At 42.6% G+C, this 20,648-nt stretch overlaps 1 protein-coding gene across 1 annotated transcript in view; it reads left to right on the top strand.

The window, feature by feature from the left end:
- RFWD3 (ring finger and WD repeat domain 3) overlaps positions 1–19,379 on the top strand; it is a 42,005-nt gene extending 22,626 nt beyond the window's left edge. Inside the window, exons 7-13 of the mRNA XM_019413188.2 lie at positions 5,582–5,696; positions 6,192–6,420; positions 10,622–10,772; positions 11,887–12,063; positions 14,118–14,332; positions 14,973–15,184; positions 17,022–19,379. Of these exons, the coding sequence (XP_019268733.2) occupies positions 5,582–5,696; positions 6,192–6,420; positions 10,622–10,772; positions 11,887–12,063; positions 14,118–14,332; positions 14,973–15,184; positions 17,022–17,165 (1,243 nt within the window). The 3' untranslated portion in view covers positions 17,166–19,379. The remainder of the gene's footprint in view (positions 1–5,581; positions 5,697–6,191; positions 6,421–10,621; positions 10,773–11,886; positions 12,064–14,117; positions 14,333–14,972; positions 15,185–17,021) is intronic.
- The last annotated feature ends 1,269 nt before the right edge of the window (positions 19,380–20,648 follow it).

The raw sequence follows: 20,648 nt of genomic DNA, 5'->3' as shown, positions 1-20,648 counted from the left end.
AAGAGAGAGAGAGAGAGAGAGAGAGAGAGAACTATAGACTAATATCTCTGATGAACATAGATACAGAAATCCTCAACAGAGTATTAGCAACCGAAATCCAATAATACATTTAAAAATAATTTAACCATGATCAAGTGGGATTTATTCCTGAGATACAAGGGTGATCTGTTATTTACAAATTAACCAGTGTGATATATTTTCTCAGAGAAAGGACAAAAAGCATAGTCATTTCAATAGATGCAGAAAAAGCATTTGACAAAGTACAACATCCATTCATGATAAAAAACCCTCAACAAAGTAGATTTAGAGGGAACCTACCTCAACACAATAAAGGCGACATATGGAAAACCCATCATCCTTAAAAACTGAGAGTTTTTTCCCTGAGGGCAGGACCAAGACCGGGATGTCCACTCTCACCACAGCAATCAGACAAGAGAAATAAAATATAAAAATAAAAGGCATCGAAATTGGTAAGGAAGAAGTAAAACTTTCACTGTTTGCTGATGACATGATACTATATGTAGAGAACCCAAAGGCCACCAAAAACTACTAGAACTGATAAATGAATTCAGTCAATTGCCAGGATGAAAAATCAGTGTACAGAAATCTGTTGCATTTGTGTATACTAATGATGAAGCAGCAGAAGGAGAAATTAACAGTCCCACTTACAATTGCACCAAAAAACCCCAAAACCTAGGAATAAATTTAAGAGGTGAAAGACCTGTACTCTGAAAACTATAAAACATTGATGCAAGAAATTCAAGATGACACAAAGAAATGGAAGACATTCCATGCTCGTGGACTGGAAGAACAGATATTGTTAAAATGTCTATATTGCCCAAAGCAGTGTACTCATTTAATGTGATCCCTGTCAAAATACCAACAGCATTTTTCACAGAACTAGAACCAGCAGTCCTAAAATTTGTATGGAATGATAAAAGACCCCGAATAGCCAAAGCAATTTGGGAAAAGAAAAATAAACCTGAAAGCATCACAGTTCAGACTTCAAGTTATATTATGAAGATGTAGTAGTCAAAACTGTATGGTACTGGCACAAAAATAGACACGTGGATCAATGGAACACTGGAAAGCCCAGAAATCAACCCACAATTATATGGCCATTAATCTTTGAGAAAGCAGGAAAGAATACGCAACGAGAAAAAGACCGTTTCTTCAACAAATAGTATTGGGAAAACTGGGCAGCTACATGCAGAAGAATGAAACTGTACCACTTTCTCACACCATACACAAGAATAAACTCAAAATGGATGGAGGACCTAAATTTGAGAGCTAAAACCATAAAAATCCTAGAAGAGAACACAGGCACTAATTACTCTGCCATCAGCCGTAGCAATATTTTTCTAGATAGGTCTCCTGAGACAAGGTAAACAAAAGCAAAAATAAGCTATTGGAACCACATCAAAATAAAAAGCTTCTACATAGCAAAGGAAACAATCAATAAAACTAAAAGGCAACCTATGGAATGGGAGAAGATATTCACAAATCACATATCCGATAAAGGGTTAGTATCCAAAATATATAAAGAATTTATACAAATCAATACACACACACCCCCCCCAAAGAATCCAATTTAAAAATGGGCAGAAGACATGACCAGACATTTCTCCAAAGAAGACATACACATGACCAACCGACACATGAAAAATGGTGGACATCACTCATCAGGGAAATGCAGATCAAAACTGAAATGAGATACCCTCTCACACCTGTTGGCTAAAATCAAAACCACAAGAAACAGTAGGTGTTGGCGAGGATATGGAGAAAAGGGAACCATCGTGCACTGTTGATGGGAATGCAAACTGGTGCAGCCACTGTGGAAGACAGTATGGAAGTTGCCTCAAAAAATTAAAAATAGAACTATCCTACAATCCAGTCATCACGTTACTGAGTATTTACCCATAGTTTACAAAAACACTAATTCATAGTGATATATGCTCCCCTATGTTTCGAGCAGCATTATGTACAATAGCCAAACTGTGGAAGCAGCCCAAGTGTCCATCAATAGATAAACGGATAAAGAAGTAGTATATATATACCAAATCTTGCCATTTACAACAACATGGATGGAGCTAAAGAGTATTATTCTAAGTGAAGTAAGCCAGTCAGAGAAAGACAAATACCATATGATTTCACTCATGTGCAATTTGAGAAACAACTAGACAAAGGGGGGGGGGGGTGGGGGAAGACAAACCAAAAAACAGACTGTTAACTATAGAGAACAAACACATGGTTACCAGAGGGGAGATGGGGGCGGGGCGGAGGGGGAGGCAGGTGATGGGTGAAATAGGTGATGGAGATTAAGAGTACACTTACTGTTGTTGTTATTATTTATTTATTTATTTTTGAAAGAGAGCGAGTGCGCAATCTAGGAAGAGGGGCAAAGAGAGAGAGAAAATCCCAAGCAGGCTCCATGCTCAGCACAGAACCAGACACGGGACTTGATCCAACGACCCTGGATCATGACCTGAGTCGACATCAAGAGTTGGACACTCAACCTACCGAGCCACCCAAGCACCCCAAGAGTACACTTACCTTGAGGAGCACTGAGTAATATATAGAATTGTTGAAACACTATATTGCACACCTGAAATTAATAGAACACTGTATATTAGCTACACTGGAAGTAAAATGAAAAATAAACCTTGCTGATTACACATAATCAGTATTCCCCCTATCCTCTTTAGAAAATGTGAACATTTTGAAAATGCCAATAAATAGAGACTTCAGTGAGCACCCTTGTACTTGACCTTATCAGATCTTAACAACTTGCCATATTTGTTTAAGGCCTTAAGTAAATAAATAAATCATTACAGATAGAGCAAAAGCTTCCTTGTGAACTACATGTCCTTAATTCCATCACTTTCCTCAGAGGAGTTATAAATCATATTATAGTATGATTTAGGAAGTTTTTACAGTTTATACAAATGTTATTGGATTATGATTTTCCTCTGTAACTTGTTTTTTTGGTTTAGTATTATGATTGGGGCACATATCCAACTTCGTATCGCTCTAGCTTATTCATTTTAACTTCTGTATAGTCTTCTAGTTCTCTAATTTAGAATTTTCCTATCCATATTTTGTAGTTGTGGACAGTTAAGGTGGTTTCCAGTTTTTGTTAACATAAGCCACGGTGCAGAGAGATGGGCAATAGTCTCCTTAGGTCTAGAAATGGAATTACTTTATCATAGGTCACATATAATTTCAGCTTTTACTAGATACTGTCAAATTGTTCCTCCAAGAAGCTCTTCCCAATATATATATTCCTGTCAGCAGAAGCCAGATTTCTTATTTTTTCATACTTCGTCTGCTTTGTATTATCAGACTTAATTTTGATGGTCTCATGAAGTGAAATAGTATTTACTTAATCTGCATTTCCTAAGTTATTAATGAAGTTGGACATACTCTTCTGTCAGTTTTGCTTATATCATTTGTTCATTGATACTGAGAAAAATACATTGCTTTTTTCTTATTGATCTGTATAGTTTTTTGTGTTTTCCTTATACAGTTGACCCAGGAGTTAGAGGTGCCAGCCCATCCCACAGTGGAAAATCCACATATAACTTTCAACTCCCCCAGAGCTGAACTAGTTATTAATAGCCTACTGTTGACTAGAAACCTCCCTGGTAACATAAACAGTGGGTTAACATATATTTTATATGTTATATGTATTCTACGCTATATCCTTACAATAATATCTCACTTTTAATTTTTTCCATATTTCTGGGCTACGCAGTTTATCTGTGAGTTTTTTCAAATTGTTCCAAATTTCCAAAAAGTTTTCCAATGTATTTATTGAAAAAAATCCACAGTAAATGGACTGGCGAGGCTCAAACCCGTGTTGTTCAGGGTCAGCTGTACTGATGCTTTGTTGCTTGTGTATATTGCAGATATAGTCCTCCAGTCTGGGCTTGTCTCTTTAACTTGTTTATGGTATCTTTGGTTGAACATGAGTTTTTAATTTTAACACAGTCCTTTATCACTTGTTTTGTGGGTTTTTTTGTCCCTAGTACTTCAAAGTCTTAAAGACGTAACATCATCTAAAGGTCTTTAAATTTTTTGCTTTTTACATAGGTTTTGAATATTTCTTAAATCTCGTTTTACAGATAGCCAGTTGTTGTAGTGTAATTATTAAGTAATATGTTCTTCCTGTGTAAGTTTTCATTGCTACCTCTACGCTAGATTAAGTTTCTGTATATGAACGGACTACTCTTAGGTTCTGTGGTCTCTTTGTTAATTCTCACCCCAGTATTCCCAGGTCGTAGCTTTAAAATATGTCCCCCCACCTTGTTCTTCAAATTGACTTTGCTATTCTTGGCACTTTGTTCTTCCGTATTAATTTTAAAATTAGTTTGCTGAGTTCCATTTAATGTAATTTCAATCAAGATTTCAAAGGAAACTTTTGAAATCTTGATTGAAATTGCATTAAATTTTTGAGAAGTTCCATCTTCATGATTTTGAGTCTTTCCAGCCATGAGCATTCTATAATATCCTTCCGCTTATTCGCTGTTTTCTTGTGCCTTCTACTAGTGTACTTTGCTTCATAAAGGTCTTGGCATGCCCTTTCACTGTATTCCTAGGTTGTTATTGTTAGACTTGCTGTTGTGAATGAATTTTTTTGTATTACATTTACTAATCAGTTACCTGGCATATGGGAAATACTTGATCTAAATTTCTTTTTTTTCTTAAGTCTATTTTTTTAGTAATCTCTATACCCAACATGGGGCCCGAACTCACGACCCCGACATTAAGAGACACATGCTATTCCTACTGAGCCAGCCAGGTGCCCCAATCTAATTTTCTTGATCTTAATTCCAGCGCCTTGCTGAGCTCTAATAATTTGTGACTTCTCTTGAATTTTCCGTGAAGATAAGTTGGGCAGCTTTATCCCTTCCTTTCCAGCTTTCATCTTTTTTCTATCCTATCTTGTTGGAGTGGAAATATTTTTTTTTGCATTTCATATTTTGAAAGTGTCTTTAGGTACATACAAATTTATTTTTGTTCTTGGTGAATGTATTTTTTTCCTTATGTATAATTCCTCTTTATACCTATTCATGCTGTTGAATTCTAAACGATCTTGGTATTTTCCAGGTATATACTTTCTATCTTTTTAACTTCAGCCTCATTTTTGTAGTATTACTTAATTTCAGTATCTGATGAACAGCTGGCAGCTTATTATTTTCTTTTAATCCAGCAGATAACTTTGTGGTCTTTTAACAGGCCATTTTACTCTTTTGGCCCTAACTCAAGCGATAAGCTTGGCTCTGTTCCCTCATTTGGCATTTTGGCATTTTTAGTCTCATTCCACGGTAAGAGCCGAACTCCTGGTCCTCACTGCCTTCCTTAACACTGAACCTCAGTGATTCAAGAGTTCAGCCCTGCATGCTACTTTTCTGCAGTGTTGCTGGATGTGAGAGCTTTCTCTTTTGTTCCATTCATATTCACCATCACGACGTATTTACAGCAAAGTGTGTATATCAGAGCATGAACTTGATCTGACATCTTGATGGGAGGTCTTTTGCCGCCTTCCTAATCTCCCCCTGTCGTTGGCTTCCCCTTCTAGTTCCTTACTAAAGGAGCAGATGCTAAGGAAGCAGGCCGAGTTAGAATCGGCGCAGTGCCGGCTCCAACTTCAAGTCCTCACTGATGAGTGCGCGAAGCTTCATAGTCGTGTCCAGGTAGGTTTGCCTTTTCTCGTCCAGAGAGCTTTCGGGATAAAAATGGAAGAGGAATCTAAACTGGATTTCCGTTCCTCTCCGATACAAAGAAGGATCTATCAAGCTTTTCAGGAAATAAGCAAGAACAAGTGTTTCATTCTTGATTAGGGCAGCGTGCACACTTGAGGGTGAACTCTGCAATTTGAACTTTTAAAAAATGAATCAGCTAGCTGATAATTTGAACCCTAAGTCATTTTTACCTCCCTGAATCTACCCCTAAAATGATGGGTTTAGACAAAATGACCATTAAAGACTTTGAACGCTACTCTTTTATGATCTGTGCTCTCCTTAGTTCAGTTGCTGGTTGAAATACTGTGAAAACCGCATCAGTCCTCTAGGATTCATGTCAGCGTTTTCATATAATGGAGAAAACATTCCATATTAAATCAAGGAATTGTGCATGAGGGGAATATCAAATGAAAAGGCTGCACATTTACAAAATCTTTTTCACTTTAGGATTTGCAAAAACTTCTTGTGCAGCATCGGGATCAGATTTCACAGCAACCCGGGGGCTCCCAGGCACGTTTCCTGAGCTGCCTGCCCTCCAGCCAGGGCCGGCACAAGTACCGTTTCCAGAAGACCTTCACGGTGTCTCAGACAGGAAACTGCCGAATCATGACATACTGTGACACTCTGAGCTGCCTGGTGGTGTCACAGCCTTCTCCTCAGTCCTCCTTCCTGCCAGGTGAACCATCCAGAACCTCAGCATTCATGTTCATTATTGGACTTCATTTATTTCTCTCTCTTTTTGGAGAATCCAGGACTCACTAGTGGGTGAACACTGACCCCGGCCCACCAGATCACCTTTCCTAGTCTGTTAATGCAGGTCCTCTGAGGTACTGCAAAGGTATCTTTAGCGTCTGGCTAAAGTGTTGGCTTCATCCTGTAGATTTGTTCACCAAGAGCTCAGAAATGCCAATAACAGTGATAAAGAGGAAGATGGGGCACTTGGAAGTATGGGTTACTAGTGTAGGCCAAGGAGAAGGACAGCACTCCCTGTATGCCCCGTGGAGGCACCTCGCTGGCTCACTTGGTAGAGCATGTGACTTACGTTTGAGCCCCATGTTGGGTGTATTACTTAGGGGCAAAAAAATTTTTAATAAATAAGGTCACAGATTTTTTTTTTTTTAACGTTTAATTTTTTGAGAGAGAGAGAGAACGTAAGTTTGGGGGTGGGGGGCAGAGAGCGGGAAACAGGACCCAAAGCGGACTTTGCGCTGACAGGCTGACAGCAACAAGCCCGATATGGGGCTCAAACTCGGAAACCGTGAGATCATGACCCGAGCTGAAGTTGGATGCTCAATCGACTGAGCCGCCCAGTTGCCCTTGTCACAGATTCATTTTACACTAGAATTTTTTTTTTTTTAAGATATTAGTTTTTTTGAGTTATCTTGGGGTGCCTGGGTGGCTCAGTCAGTTGAGTGTCCGACTCTTGATTTTTGCTCTGGTCTTGATTGATTTTTTGTTCAGGTCATGATCCCCGTGTCGGGTTCCATGCTCAGTGTGGGACCTGCCTAAGAATCTCTCTTTCCCTCTGCCCCTGTCCCCTGCTCATGTGCACGCCTGCTCGCTCGCTCTCTCTCTCTCTCTCTCTCTCTCTCTGAAATAAAAAAAGGAGGGCGGGTGCCTGAGTAGCTCATTCAGTTAAGTGTCCCACTCCTGATTCTTGCTCAGGTAATGATCTCATGATTCGTGAGATCGAGCCCTGTGTTGGGCTCTGCGATGACAGCGCGGGGCCTGCTTGGGATTCTCTCTCTCCGTCTCTCTCTGTGCCTCCCCTGCTCATGTGCGCACGCTCTCTCTCTCCCTCTAAATAAACTTTAAATCAATAAAATAAAATGTTATCTGTACACCCAACGTGGGGCTCAGACTTAGAACATTGAGATCGAGAGTCGCATGCTCTACCAACTGAGCCAGCCAGGCATCCCTGGACTAGGAATATTTTTTTAATAATTTTTTAAAAATGTTTATTTATTTATTTTGAGAGAGAGTGGGGAGGGAGGGAGGGAGAGAGAGAGAGAGAGAAAGAAAGAAAGAATCCCAAGAGAATCCCAAGCAGGCTCTGCGCTGTCATCGCAGAGCCCAACACAGGGCTCGATCTCATGAATCGTGAGATCATTCCCTGAGCCAGAATCAGGAGTGGGATGCTTAACCAACTGAGCCACCCAGGCACCCCTCGAATTCTTTTTTAAAATAATATCCCAAGGGCTAATTCAAGTTGAAACAAGATTTAATATTTATGTTCAGTAGTGTTAAATTGACAAATTCCAAATAAAAGAATTTGGAAATGCATAGATTAGTATTGATAATAATACATTAATACTAAATTTTCTCAAATTTTGTGCTTTTTTAAGATTAATTTTAGATTGTCTTTTTTTTTTTTTTTTTTTTTAATTTTATGTAATGTTCATTTCTGAGACAGAGAGAGACAGCATGAGCCGGGGAGGGGCAGGGAGTGAGGGAGACCCAGAATCCAAAGCAGGCTCCAGGCTCAGAGCTGTCAGCACAGAGCCCGATGTGGGGCTCGAACTCACAAACCGTGAGCTCATGATCTGAGGTGAAGTCGGTGGCTCAACCGACTGAGCCACCCAGGTGCCCCAAATTTTAGATTGTCTTAAGGTTGAAAAACAAATCTCCTCACATGCTCGATTAAATTATTCCTGATGGTTATAGATGCTTCTTTCCATGATCTTCAGCATATGATTTCCTCCAGCTGTCAGGTCTTTTTGCTTTAGCCTGATTTCCTGTTTACTCACTTAAACATTCCGTTCAAATGCTTCAAAACTCTGTCCCTCCAAACTTAGGTATAATCAGGTTTTGGAGTAGAATTCCTAGATTATTATGTATTTTTCTAATCACTTATAGCTGTGAGTTGAGAGAAACTCCTTTTGAGGAGAACATAAAAGGACTGTTTATAATGTTTCTGTATCCCATCCACATTTTTAGTAAGATTCACCAAATTGGGAAAATATTTATTTTTAAATTTTAGAGAGAGCTCACGAGCAAGGAAGAGGGGCAGAGAGAGAGAATCCGAAGCAGACTCCACGCCGTCGCGGAGCTCAATGTGGGGCTTAGTCCGACAACCGTTAGGTCATGATCTGAGCCAAAAATCAAGAGTCGGAAGCTCAGGGATGCCTCGGTGGCTCAGTTGGTTAAGCGTCCAACTCTTGATTTCAGTTCAGGTCATGGTCTCATGGTTTGTGAGGCTGAGCCTCCAGGAGCCCCCGGTCCTTTTTTCTTGTTTGTTTATTTAAAGTTTATCTATTTTGAGAGAGAGCTCGCAAGAAGGGGAGGGACAGAGAGAGGGAGTGAGAGAGAATCTTAAGCAGGCTGCATGCTGTCAGTGCAGAGCCTAATGTGGGACTTGATCTCACAAATGATCTCGGGAACCGTGAGACCTGAGCCGAAGTCACAAGTTAGACACTTAACTGACTCAGCCACCCAGTTCCTTTCTTTTTTTTTTTTTTAATTTTTTTTTTTAATGTTTATTATTTTTGAGAGAGAGACAGAGACAGAGAGCAAGCAGGGAAGGGGCAGAGAGCGAGGGATACAAAAAATCTGAAGCAGGCTCCAGGCCCCAAGCTGTCAGCATAGAGCCCAACGTGGGGCTCGAACTCACAGACCACGAGATCATGACCTGAGCTGTAGTCGGCTGCCCAACCAACTGAGCCACCCAGGCGCCCCGGTTCCTTTTTTCTAATGCATGCATTCCACACTGTACAGCTAGCTCTTCTTGCTAGCCTGTTGGTGCTAATTTCTCCTTGCTTCCCTTGATCATTAACTAGGCCAGTAGTCATGTTCCCTTGTTGATTTAAAGCCTATGGTTTCTCTGTTTGTCTCTCTGGCTGTCCTAATTCTGTTTCAGCAGAGAACACAATAAACTTTTCCCACTTCGTTCCCTGGAGAAGCTGAGGTAGGACTCGAGGCTGTCCTGAATCTAGGATTTGACAAATCCTGTTTGTGGATAACTTGGATAATAATGGATACTTAGTGAAAACAAATATAATGTATTTACATAGCCTAGTAAGAGAACAGTAACATGACTTTTTAAGGACCTGTCAAGGACAAGTTTGGGGGGGATTTTTTTCCCTTTCTGGAATGACACAAATTGATTAGAATACTTGAAGTGTCATCTGTTTTTATTCCGTTCAAACAAATGTAGCATATCTTAACCACCTGACATAGAGATTACCTGTCTCCATTCTTTATTGTTCCTTCTCTTCTACATCTTCAGTGTCTGTGGTTCAAGTAGAATAGTCTCTGTCCTAATAGCTTTATTGAAGTATGACTGACATACAATAAATTGCACATATCGAAAGTATACAGTTGGGTGAATTATGTCTATACCCTTGAAACTATCCCCGTAATCAAGATAATGAACATATCTATTGCCCCAAAGTTTTCTCATGCCCTTTTATAATCCATCTCCCACCTGCCCCTCCCTCCTCTCCTCTCCCCATCCCCAGGCGGCCACTGATCTACTCTCTGTCACTATACATTAGTTTGCATTTCCCAGAATTTAACATAAACATAATCATGCAGCATTGTTCTTTTTTGTCTGGCTTCTTCCAGCATAAAGTTTTGGAGATTCGTCCGTATTAATATGTATATCAATATTTCATTTCCTTTTATTACTGGGTAGCATTCTGTTCTGTGTACATGTTCACATAGTGGTTTATCCATTCACCTGTTGCTGGGCATTTGGAGTAGAATATGCTTTTTAAAATAATTATAACCCTGGGGAATTTTTTTTGTTTGTTTGACCAGCTGTTTTCCAGGGATTTATATGCCAGGAAAGGTGAACGAAGGAGCTACTTGAAAAGGTCGTTTGCTTTGCCTTGAATTGACTTTCGGTGATCTATTTCACACTCCCTTGTCTTTGGCAGGCTTTGGTGTTAAGATGTTGAGTACTGCCAACATGCAAAGCAGTCAGTACATTCCCATGCATAGCAAACAGATCCGTGGACTGGCTTTCAGCAATCAGCCCAAAGGCCTACTGCTCTCTGCTTCCCTAGACAGCACTATTAAACTGACCAGGTGAGTGCTTTAGGGAGGACGGTAGGGCCTGGGCTGTTTAGTGTTAAACAGCGTAGAAATTAGTATCTGTATTAAGATGGCCTTAGATTGCGTTTTTTGGTCTAAGGCATTGTCTTCTGAGATCCAGTTTCGTTGAATATAAAATGTGTTGCTCATCAAAGTAGATGCGACATCATAAATGGTATGTACAACGTCCTGTCTGTTTTAAAATTATTTATGTTACAAAATGCATCTTAAGCCTCGCAGATGCGAGTAACACGCTAGAGATGGTCGAATGACAGCGTGGAAGGAGCCTTGGTACCTGGCACCATGGAGTTACCAAACCAGCTTGGAACTGCTTGCTGCTGGTCTGTTACGAGGACCATTCTGCCTAACAGAAATGCTCACCAGGAACTCACTGTCCTGGGGTGCCATGACTTCTCTCATCAGTAACCCTCGGTCACTGTATTTCATCTTTCATGTGACTGCTGTGAACCAGATGGAATGTGCCTTCATCTTTTAGAAAGTAGTTCTGATCAGATGTCTGATAGTTGGCTTCCTATTCTGCAGTTAAATCTGAGGAACATCATTATAGCACTGTCAGACCTGAGAAGCCTCTTGACTTTTCAAGAATGCTTCAGCTTAATTTGCCCCAAAACTCCATGTAGCATTATGTTTTATATGTATATATAGGTTATGATTTTTTTCTCTAGTCGTGTTAAAAAATAGATGCAAAGGGCAGGTTAAATACCAAAGTGTTATTGATGACTACCTCTGGGTGGTTAGATTATTAGTTTTTATTTTTCTCATAGGTATATTCTAATTTTTTCAGCATTGAATATTGATTACTTGCATAATAGTAATTATAGAAAATAGGGGTAGGGTAGGGAATGTACTGTTTAAATATCTCTTTGATCTCCTTACATTTCAAGAAGAAAACCTGTAACCCCCAAAATAAATATTTTGGAATTAAAAGGGATTATCTGGGCAGTCCCTAGAGGAAATTGGAAATCCCAAATAGTTTGGGTGTGGGGGTGTGTTCTTAAGGGATTATCATTTCAGTGATAATCTTTACATCTTTGTTTTATAATTGATTTCCTTAACACATGGTTGTAAAAGTCTTCTATCTCCACAGCCTGGAGACAAATACAGTGGTCCAGACTTACAACGCTGGACGTCCTGTCTGGAGCTGCTGCTGGTGTCTTGATGAAAGTAATCACATCTATGCTGGACTGGTCAATGGTTCAATTCTGGTGTATGACCTTCGAAACACGAGCTGTCATATCCAGGAGTTGGTACCCCAGAAAGCCAGGTGGGTAGCCACTTACTTTTCCCCTGTAGCAGCTTTCTCTTGGACCGTTGTATGAATCCTGTCTTCTGAGTGTGTTTCACAGTTGATCAGAATTCCTCAGAGGGCAGTTCTCCTGAGTCCAGTGAGGTGTTGTCGCTTGGGAATCACTAAGATCCTTAGAGCGTGTGTTCGTGATATTTCTACACAGTAGAAAGCCCTGGTACCAAGTATAGCCAGGTTCATACAGTCGCTCCTCCCCCAGTGTGGCAAAATGAAGTCAGATCTGCGTTCAAAACCAAACTCCGCTGCGTAGGAGCTATGCGACCTTGGTCTCAATTCTTGGCCTGTTACACAGACTTGCTTTAATGGCCACATGTCTAACACGCAGGAGGAGATCAGTAAAAGGTAGGCCTATAAAAAAAAGATTTAAAACTTCCCTAATCTCCAGCTAAACCAACTTGGTCTAAAGATACCAATTACCATGATTTATCCTTTATAACCATTTACGAAGTTGGGAGGTTTATAAAGTCAGCCCGGATTCTGAGGATGGGTGGTCACCAGCACCACTGTGACTCCTCAGAAGCTATCACCATAGTAGTAACTGGTTACGAAAACCTAGGCTCAACACTTTGAGGTCTTTTCATTTGAGTGGGGTAGAATCATGCTTCAGTTATGTGGTCTGTAGGCCTGAAGATGACTTGATGTAAACTTCTAGAAGTGTGAACTGCAGGCAAGCATGGTAACTGCCACTGATGTAGAGAGATCTGCTCAAGAGTAGGCAATCGAATAGAGCAAATGGCGAGGAAAGAATAGTCGTATGCAGTGTTCGTTTCTGTTTTAGTTTGCTTCGTCGTGACATGACGGGGCAATGAAAGAAAGCAGGCACAGCGACCACCTGGGCACCTTCAGCAGAAACAAAGTTCACAGGAACATAGTCTACAGGCGGACACTTCTGAGAGAATTCTTGGCACACATTCCTGGTCATGTGCTTGCAGAAAGAGATTTAGAACATTTCTAAAACCATCCTGTTTCTGAATTAAAATGTAGTTTTTTCAGGGGCGCCTGGCTGGCTCAGTCAGAAGAGCGTGTGACTCTTGATATCATGGTCATGAGTTCAAGCTCCACATTGGGTGTAGAGATTACTTACACAAATCTAAAAAAAATGTTTTTGCTTCAGGCTGTATTTTAATTGAAGGTTCTGTCAACTGCATCTTGGAGACTTTATTAGATGTATAAGCTGCATTTCCTTTCTGACTTTCCTTGTGTACACATCTAACCCCATTTCTAGAAAACTTCACACTGGTCAAGCTCTCTTGTAACTGTGACTTTGTAGTATTAAATTTCCTAGTCCTTTTTTTTTTTAATTAAAAAATTTTTTTTAATGTTTGTTTATTTTTTGAGAGAGAGTGAGATGGGAGAGAGGAATCACTAGTGGGGGAGGAATAGAGAGAGAGGGAGACACAGACTCTGAAGGCCGCTCCAGGCTCTGAGCTTGTCAGCACAGAGCCCAATGCAGGGCTCGATCTCATGAACCACAAGATGATGACCTCTGCCGAAGTCAGACACTTAACTGACTGAGCCACCCAGGTGCCCCCCTAGTCATTTTTAAAAACTATTTTTAGAATATGCGACATCTCCTCTGAAATTAGATGCCAGAGATTATATGTGTACTCTTTTAAAGTTTCTGCAGTATGGGTTGGTAGATTTTACCAGATGTCAAAGGATAGTGACCCAAAGAAGGCCTTTTTTTTTTTTTTTTTTTTTTAACGGTTATTTTTGAGAGACCGAGACAGAGCACGAGTCGGGGAGGGACAGAGAGGGAGACACAGAATCCGAAGCAGGCTCCAGGCTCTGAGCTGTCAGCACAGAGCCAGATATGGGGCTCGAACCCACAAACTGTGAGACCATGACCTGAGCTGAAGTCGAATGCTTAATCAACCGAGCCACCCAGGTGCCCCAGAAGGTCTTTAACCTCTTCTGTAGAGGTGGAAGTGTGCTTGAGGGCTCCTGCTAGTGGAGTCTGGAGTAGTACAAGTATTGGAACGTGACACATCGTTTCCTTTCTTTCCCTTCAGATGCCCACTCGTATCCCTGTCATACATACCCAAAGCTGCCTCGGCTGCATTTCCTTATGGTGGCGTGTTGGCTGGAACCTTAGAGAACGCTTCCTTCTGGGAGCTAAAGATGGGCTTTTCTCATTGTCCTCATGTGCTGCCCATAGAGCCAGGGGGTTGCGTAGACTTTCAGACGGAGAGCAGCACCCGGCATTGTCTTGTGACCTACAGGCCTGGTGAGTGCTGGGACGTCCTTGTTCTGTTTGGGAGCAAGTCGGTTCAGGGGAGGAGGGGAGAGCTGGCCCTGCCCTTCAGGTGGCACCGGAGAGCCCCTCGCAGGCTAACAGCTCTTGCTACTATATCGAGGCTGGTGGCTCCGCATTCCTCCATAGATGCCGCCTCTACCCCTCGCTTATGTGACAGGGCAAATTCTGCCAGGTACTCCCTGGAGCGAGTTAGCCCCTTTAGGAGCCCCTGTGACTTAGTAATGGAATGAAGGGTCCTGCCCCTGAGGCCAGGGCATCCCCCTCAGCGCAGTTTCGTGTCATCCGCCTGCCCTGAAGGAAGATAAAAACCGAGGCAGGGGGCGGCAGGATACAGTGATTTTACTAAAAAGGATAGCTTATGCCGAGAATTGTTTCCCTCATAGGCAAAAGTCTATTGTAGATAACTTGCTTTATCCTAGCCTGCGGTTCGGAATTTCATTTGTGCTGTATTATTTTGTTCTTGTTGCTTTGTTTGCTTTGTAGCTACTCTTGATGATGTAATAAACTGTGGCTCTTCCACTCAGTAGTTTGTAATCGTGTGAGGTTCAGGATCTTCATTAATTTCTTGGGATCATCCCCACGGAGCAACACTGACTCCTCTGTCCCGTAGATAAAAATCACAGCACTTTACGAAGTGTGCTGATGGAGATGTCCTCCACGCTGGACGATGCTGGAGAGCTGGTCTGTTCCTGCCATCCTGTGCAAACATTCCTTGGGGGACCCACTTGCAAACTACTGACCAAAAGTGCCATTTTCCAAAACCCGGAGAGTGATGGCAGCATCCTGGTGTGTACTGGGGATGAAGCATCAAATTCTGCCCTGGTGAGCCTGTTATTTTTTTATACAGAAGTATGTAAAGCGAAAAACCGACGTTCTCCTTGATTGCACACATCTGTGTATGTGTATATGTACGATTGCTTGTTTTTACACCAGGCACGCTTGAGACACGCTCTGTAATTTGCTCTTTTCCCATTTAGCTTTCCTAGCTTGGATATCTTTCCATTTCAATATCTGTAGATTCGCCTCATTCTTTTTTATATGAGCTGTAGTATCCCATGGGCCGTCTTGTGAACCTTTAAAACAAAAATTAAGGAACTACTTACTGAAACTCCTATAAAACAGTTGTTTCAGGCAACAGTTTCATCACCAAAAGATGAATGATTGATGGGGGATTGTAGAGTGGATGGGTCAGTCTTTTATAACCTGAACACAGTGATCGACATCACTGTAGGTGGGTTAACAAAAAATAATTCGCCTCTTAAAAAAGCTTATTTTGAGAGAGCGCACGTGTGTGAGCAGTGGAGGGGGAGAGAGAGAGAATCCAACGCAGGCTCCATGTTGTCAGCAAGGAACCTAACGTGGGGCTCAAGTTACTCACAAACTACAAGATCAGGACTTGAGCCAAAATCAACAATCAGATGCTTAACCAACTCAGCCACCCAGGCACCCCAATTTGCCTCTTGATGTAAGAAGATACGAAGTACATAGATGCCCTTGAACCTAAATGTAATCCAGCTTTGGAGCATTGCTGACCAATACAGTTGTGCTAGCCACATGAGCTCTTGAAATGTGATTAGTGTGAATGAAGACTTTAATTTTTTTAATTTTTTTTTTCATTTTTAATTTAAATAGCTTTATGTGGCTAGTGGCCACCATACTGGATAACACTATAGATTAAGGGTAAAATGATATGAAGTCAGTAAAGAAAACAATAGAATCAGTGAAGCAGATATGGTGAAAGCTTAATAATTTGTTGTACTACTATACTTTATATTAAAATTTTTTTTAATTTTTTTAACATTTATTTCTGAGAGAGTGAGAGACCGCGCACGAGAGGGGAGAGGCAGAGAGAGAAGGAGACACAGAATCCAAAGCCGGCTCCAGGCTCTGAGGTGTCAGCATAGAGCCCGACACAGGGCGCGAACTCACGAGCTGTGAGATCATGGCCTGGGCTGAAGTCGAACACTTAACCGACTGAGCCACCCCGGTGCCCCCTAAAAATTTTTTTTCATAACAGGGGCGCCTGGGGGTCTCAGTCGGTTGGGCATCCGACTCACAGTTCGTGTGTTCGAGCCCCGCATTGGGCTCTGTGCTGACAGCTCAGAGCCTGGAGCCTGCTTTGCATTCTGGGTCTCGTTCTCTCTCTGCCCCTCCCCAACTTGTGCTCTGTCTCTCAAAAATAAATAAATGTTAAAAAAAAAAATTATAAAAAAATTTTTTCATACCAAAAAGTTTTTGAAAAGGAAAAGAAAGCACTAGTTATTAGATAGATTTCCTGAGGGCCGAGAAAGGGACTTTCTGTCTTGCTGAGTGTTCTGGGCCTAGAAGAGTTGCTGGCACCTTGATGGAAGAGCTGAATGCTGGGCTTGCTTTTCAGAGGTAGACTCATTGCTGATCACAGTGGCAGAGCCCACACCTGATGTTGTGTGTCCTGGCTTTGTGAAGGTTGAGAACAGTCTGTCGTACTCCCCTGGCAGCGCTCTCTCTGCAGCCCTTTCAAAGTTGCCCGATGGTATTAAGGAGTGCGCTCGTGGTGAGCAACGGGGGTGGTCCGGAACTGTGGAACCGCTATATTGTAGAGCAATAGAGCGATAGAGCAAGCGAGTCCCCCAGCTGAATTGAATGACTCCTGACCCTGAACTCTGCTTGTCTTCTTTAGCTGTGGGATGCTGGCAGTGGCTCGTTGCTACAGGAACTGCAGGCCGATCAGCCCGTCTTGGACATCTGCCCTTTCGAGGTGAACCACAACAGCTACTTGGCTACCTTAACAGAGAAGATGGTCCACATGTATCGGTGGGAGTGACTGTGTCTGGAACTTGTCAGGCATGCTGCTGGTGAATGTTAAATGTTTGCCAGCACCTAACAGCCCTGAGCAAGATCTCTGCTTACTGTCTGTGGCCTAGAACTTCTGGGATCATGGTTCCTTTGGATTAATGTGATTCTAAGAGGCCAGGTCACTGAAACACTACAGACTGTGTATTTGCGGTGTCCATCCAAAGAATACGTGATTGGTACTGCATCTGCATTATCATTGTCTTGGGCTCAAAGCCTTCATGAATCTGTTGAGAATCTGTATTTCCGATCAGACATTCTACTGGACCTCAGAGAGTATCCTCCCAGCAGTCATTTAGAACGAGTGTGCAGCAAGCATTTTCTGGAGGGTGTGACACCCACCTAAGTGGTCTTGTCACTCGAACTCAGGAACGGATGCTAACGTCCCAGAAGAGACCCACCATCTCCATGTTGCGTGGATGCAGAAGAGTCTTCAGTTGAACACAAGAGGGCACTGTACGACCTGGTGAAGAATTGGATCCGTTTCTGACCTGGCGTGTTGGCAGCCTTTCAGCAACTTGGTCTCATCCCCGCAGAAGTGTGAGGTCGAGCGCATCTGGTCTACTTTGTGGCAGCAGCAGATACATTCCAGGTGTGCGGTGCTGGGATATTGGCAGGCCCGGTGATGGAGGCAGCTGGTGCGCTGTGGACCCTCTCGGAATGCTGAGTACATTAGGTTCATCACATCGTGGGAGCCGAGAGAAGAAGAGACCGGTTGTTTGAGCAGTGGGGAAGCCTCCTTTTTTCTTGCTGTCTGAGGACCTCCGGATTGATTTTACATAAACCAGTGCTCTGAAGACCCCTCCTTTTCCCTCTTACTAGGAAAACATGAGCAACATGTCACAGCTCTTGTTTGATTCTCTCCCAGTAAAAGAGGTCAAGGGAGAGGGGCTAAGCGAGACAGGCTTGCAAAAGAGAAGCTGCCGAGACCACTGCTGGGAACAGAAGCTAAAGCCTTCCGCATGTGAAACTGGCGTGTGACTTCAGCTTCCTCCGATATGGCTCCCTTCCTAGCCTTTTTAAAGACTCTTGTCAGTGAAATATTCTCAGGAAGATAAATGTGGTTGGAGACCTGTGCGGATTGCAGGGAGAAGCCCATCAGCTTTTGTTCCAGCCGTGGATTGTCCAACATTGCGAACTTCACTTTTCTCCAGTAGGGAGAAAGGCTTCCGTTTGTATCTGTTTGCCTCGCCCACGACTGCTCTGCTAAACCGCAGTCTACAATAGAACGCGGCGCCTCAGGGTGTGGGCGGTCAGTGCCCCGTTCTTGGAAGCAGGATGGCCAACAGTGTGACTTTTTTAAATAATTGCTCTAGAAGCGTTATTATTTTTATTTTAAAATAGTTCTGACCGACGACTCCTGAGCGGTTTCCAGCATTTCTCACCAGCAGAGGGTTATTGCCACAGATTTCCCCAGAGTTTCAAGTTCTAGCTGTGCCTTCTAAAGAGTGGCCTCCTTCTGTTTTAGGATATCTTTCAAAAAGCCAGTTTCCAGAGCCTGGGAAAGAGCCCCCTTTTCTCAGAGGAGATACTCCTTTCAATATGTTGATGATTCAGAATGACGGCCCAGACCTAGAGCATCAGTGGCAGAAAGGGATTTGGATTAAAAAGCAGGACTCATCTGGTTTCAGCAAGTCATCAGAGAGGATGCAGTTGGCCCTGGCTGCCTTTGTCTTTGGCAGGGACAAATCCCACGGTAGGGTTAGGATTTGACCAAGGCGGATGCTGATTGATTCCGCCACGCAGAGGAACCAAGGGATTTAACTACCAGGGAAGTTGGGTCAATCTCTCATGTCTTGCCAATTCTTGCATTCCTCCAGTAAATTTGGACATTTTAGAGAGAAACTTATGTAACTTCAACTGATTTCTTTAAAAGAAAAGACCTTGCCCCCAGCCATCCTACCCTTGCATCCCTCATCCAGCAGGAGATCATGTAGTCCCAGGCTCTGGTCTCCTGTGCTGCAGCAGGCTCTGCCCCGACATGTTCCCTCCCCCCTGTCTCTAAGGGAGGTTTCCCATATGAGGGTTTGGAGTTAAGCAGACTCCAAAGATCTTATTGGCATATATCCTTGTACCTGCTGTGACAAACAGGGCAGTGGGATCTCTGTTCATGTTCTGTGTTTTAATGTTCGTGCTTTATGTTTTAATGTTAATATGAAAATAAAACATTTGCTATGTGTACCAACTGCTGGCGTCTTTTGCCTCTCTGACTGCCAGGGGCAGGAACTTGTCTGCCTCTTGGGCAAGGGGTACAGTCCCAGCCTGGTCGATTTCTTCATTTCATGTGGAACTGGGTCTGAATTTCACAGGATGGTCCCTGGATCTGAAGTAAACATCTTCTTTAAATTGATGAGGTGGCTGCGGTGGTTTAACTGGCAATTCTGTTCTACTGTTGTTAATGGGAAGCTGTGTGTTTGCTTCTTAACTTACCCACACTGGTTATTTGTTTGCTTTCAGATCCAAAGGGCTTAATCTTGGAAACTACACTTCGCAGACTCCCTTTGCCTGCTGGCTTCTTGTTACTTACTTTGAATCCAGAAAACTGTAGTGTGGGGGAGGGGAGTGCAAGAGAGGACTTACCCTTTTATTCCTTTCGGTCAGCGGCAGCAGCCCTGGGCAAGCGTGGACTCTGGGTTCCTGCTCGGCACAGTTCTGGCCTCTTGCCTCAGCGTCTTTTTTTGCGTTTAGTTGAGGTATTTCTGTTGCCACAAATCACGGTTCCGGGATTAGGTTGGAAAGGCTGAAGATGTTTTCCAGCTGAACAGCAAACGGAGTATACTCGATTCCAGGAGGACCAGATCCATAGGTATAGGCTTGCTGTTGTCACGGAGCCTGGTGCTCCCACAGCGGATGACACAGGTCCTGGGAGTAACCCCCACATTCCTAAGAAACCAAACGCCATTATTTTCTCTTCCACGGTACTCTTGTCTCCCATCTCGGTGACTGGCTGTCAAATGAAATTCTGGAAACAGACATTTGTATGTCCTTGTCTTTTAATGAGTCAACTTCTGTGTGTTGGTAACAATTGCTTCTGTTTATTTATCCCTTTATAGTTTACAAAGTCCCTTCCTAATGTATTGATTAATTTTTAAGCAGTGTTGCAGAACAAGTATAGTTCTTCCAATTCACAGGGGAAGCAACAATTAAAAATCCTATTAAAGGAGAATGACAGTAGGTGGCGTGTAATTAAATTTTTCATATCCTCATGTTTACAGCCTGTCCTTTACATTACTGACAGCTAAGCAGGATTTGGGAAACCTGGGTGGAAGTTCACTTTCATTCCTGACGTCTCCGTCTCCGGGGCAGCCTAGGCTGATTGCCCCACAACTTATTCCTCCTACGTTTAAAATGAAAATAAAGCAGACAGTCGTGAATATTATCGTTGATACTTTACCCTCTTCTGGGTGCCGCGGCCGGGAGCACCACCGCCCAGTGGAAGAGGCTAGACACATAG

The sequence above is a fragment of the Panthera pardus genome, unplaced genomic scaffold (assembly GCF_024362965.1).
Source record: "Panthera pardus isolate Hobbes unplaced genomic scaffold, ASM2436296v1 HiC_scaffold_19, whole genome shotgun sequence".
Classification (NCBI taxonomy): domain Eukaryota; kingdom Metazoa; phylum Chordata; class Mammalia; order Carnivora; family Felidae; genus Panthera; species Panthera pardus.
The sequence above is the reverse complement of the archived record's forward strand: the minus strand, read 5'-3'. Positions and strand labels throughout refer to the sequence as shown.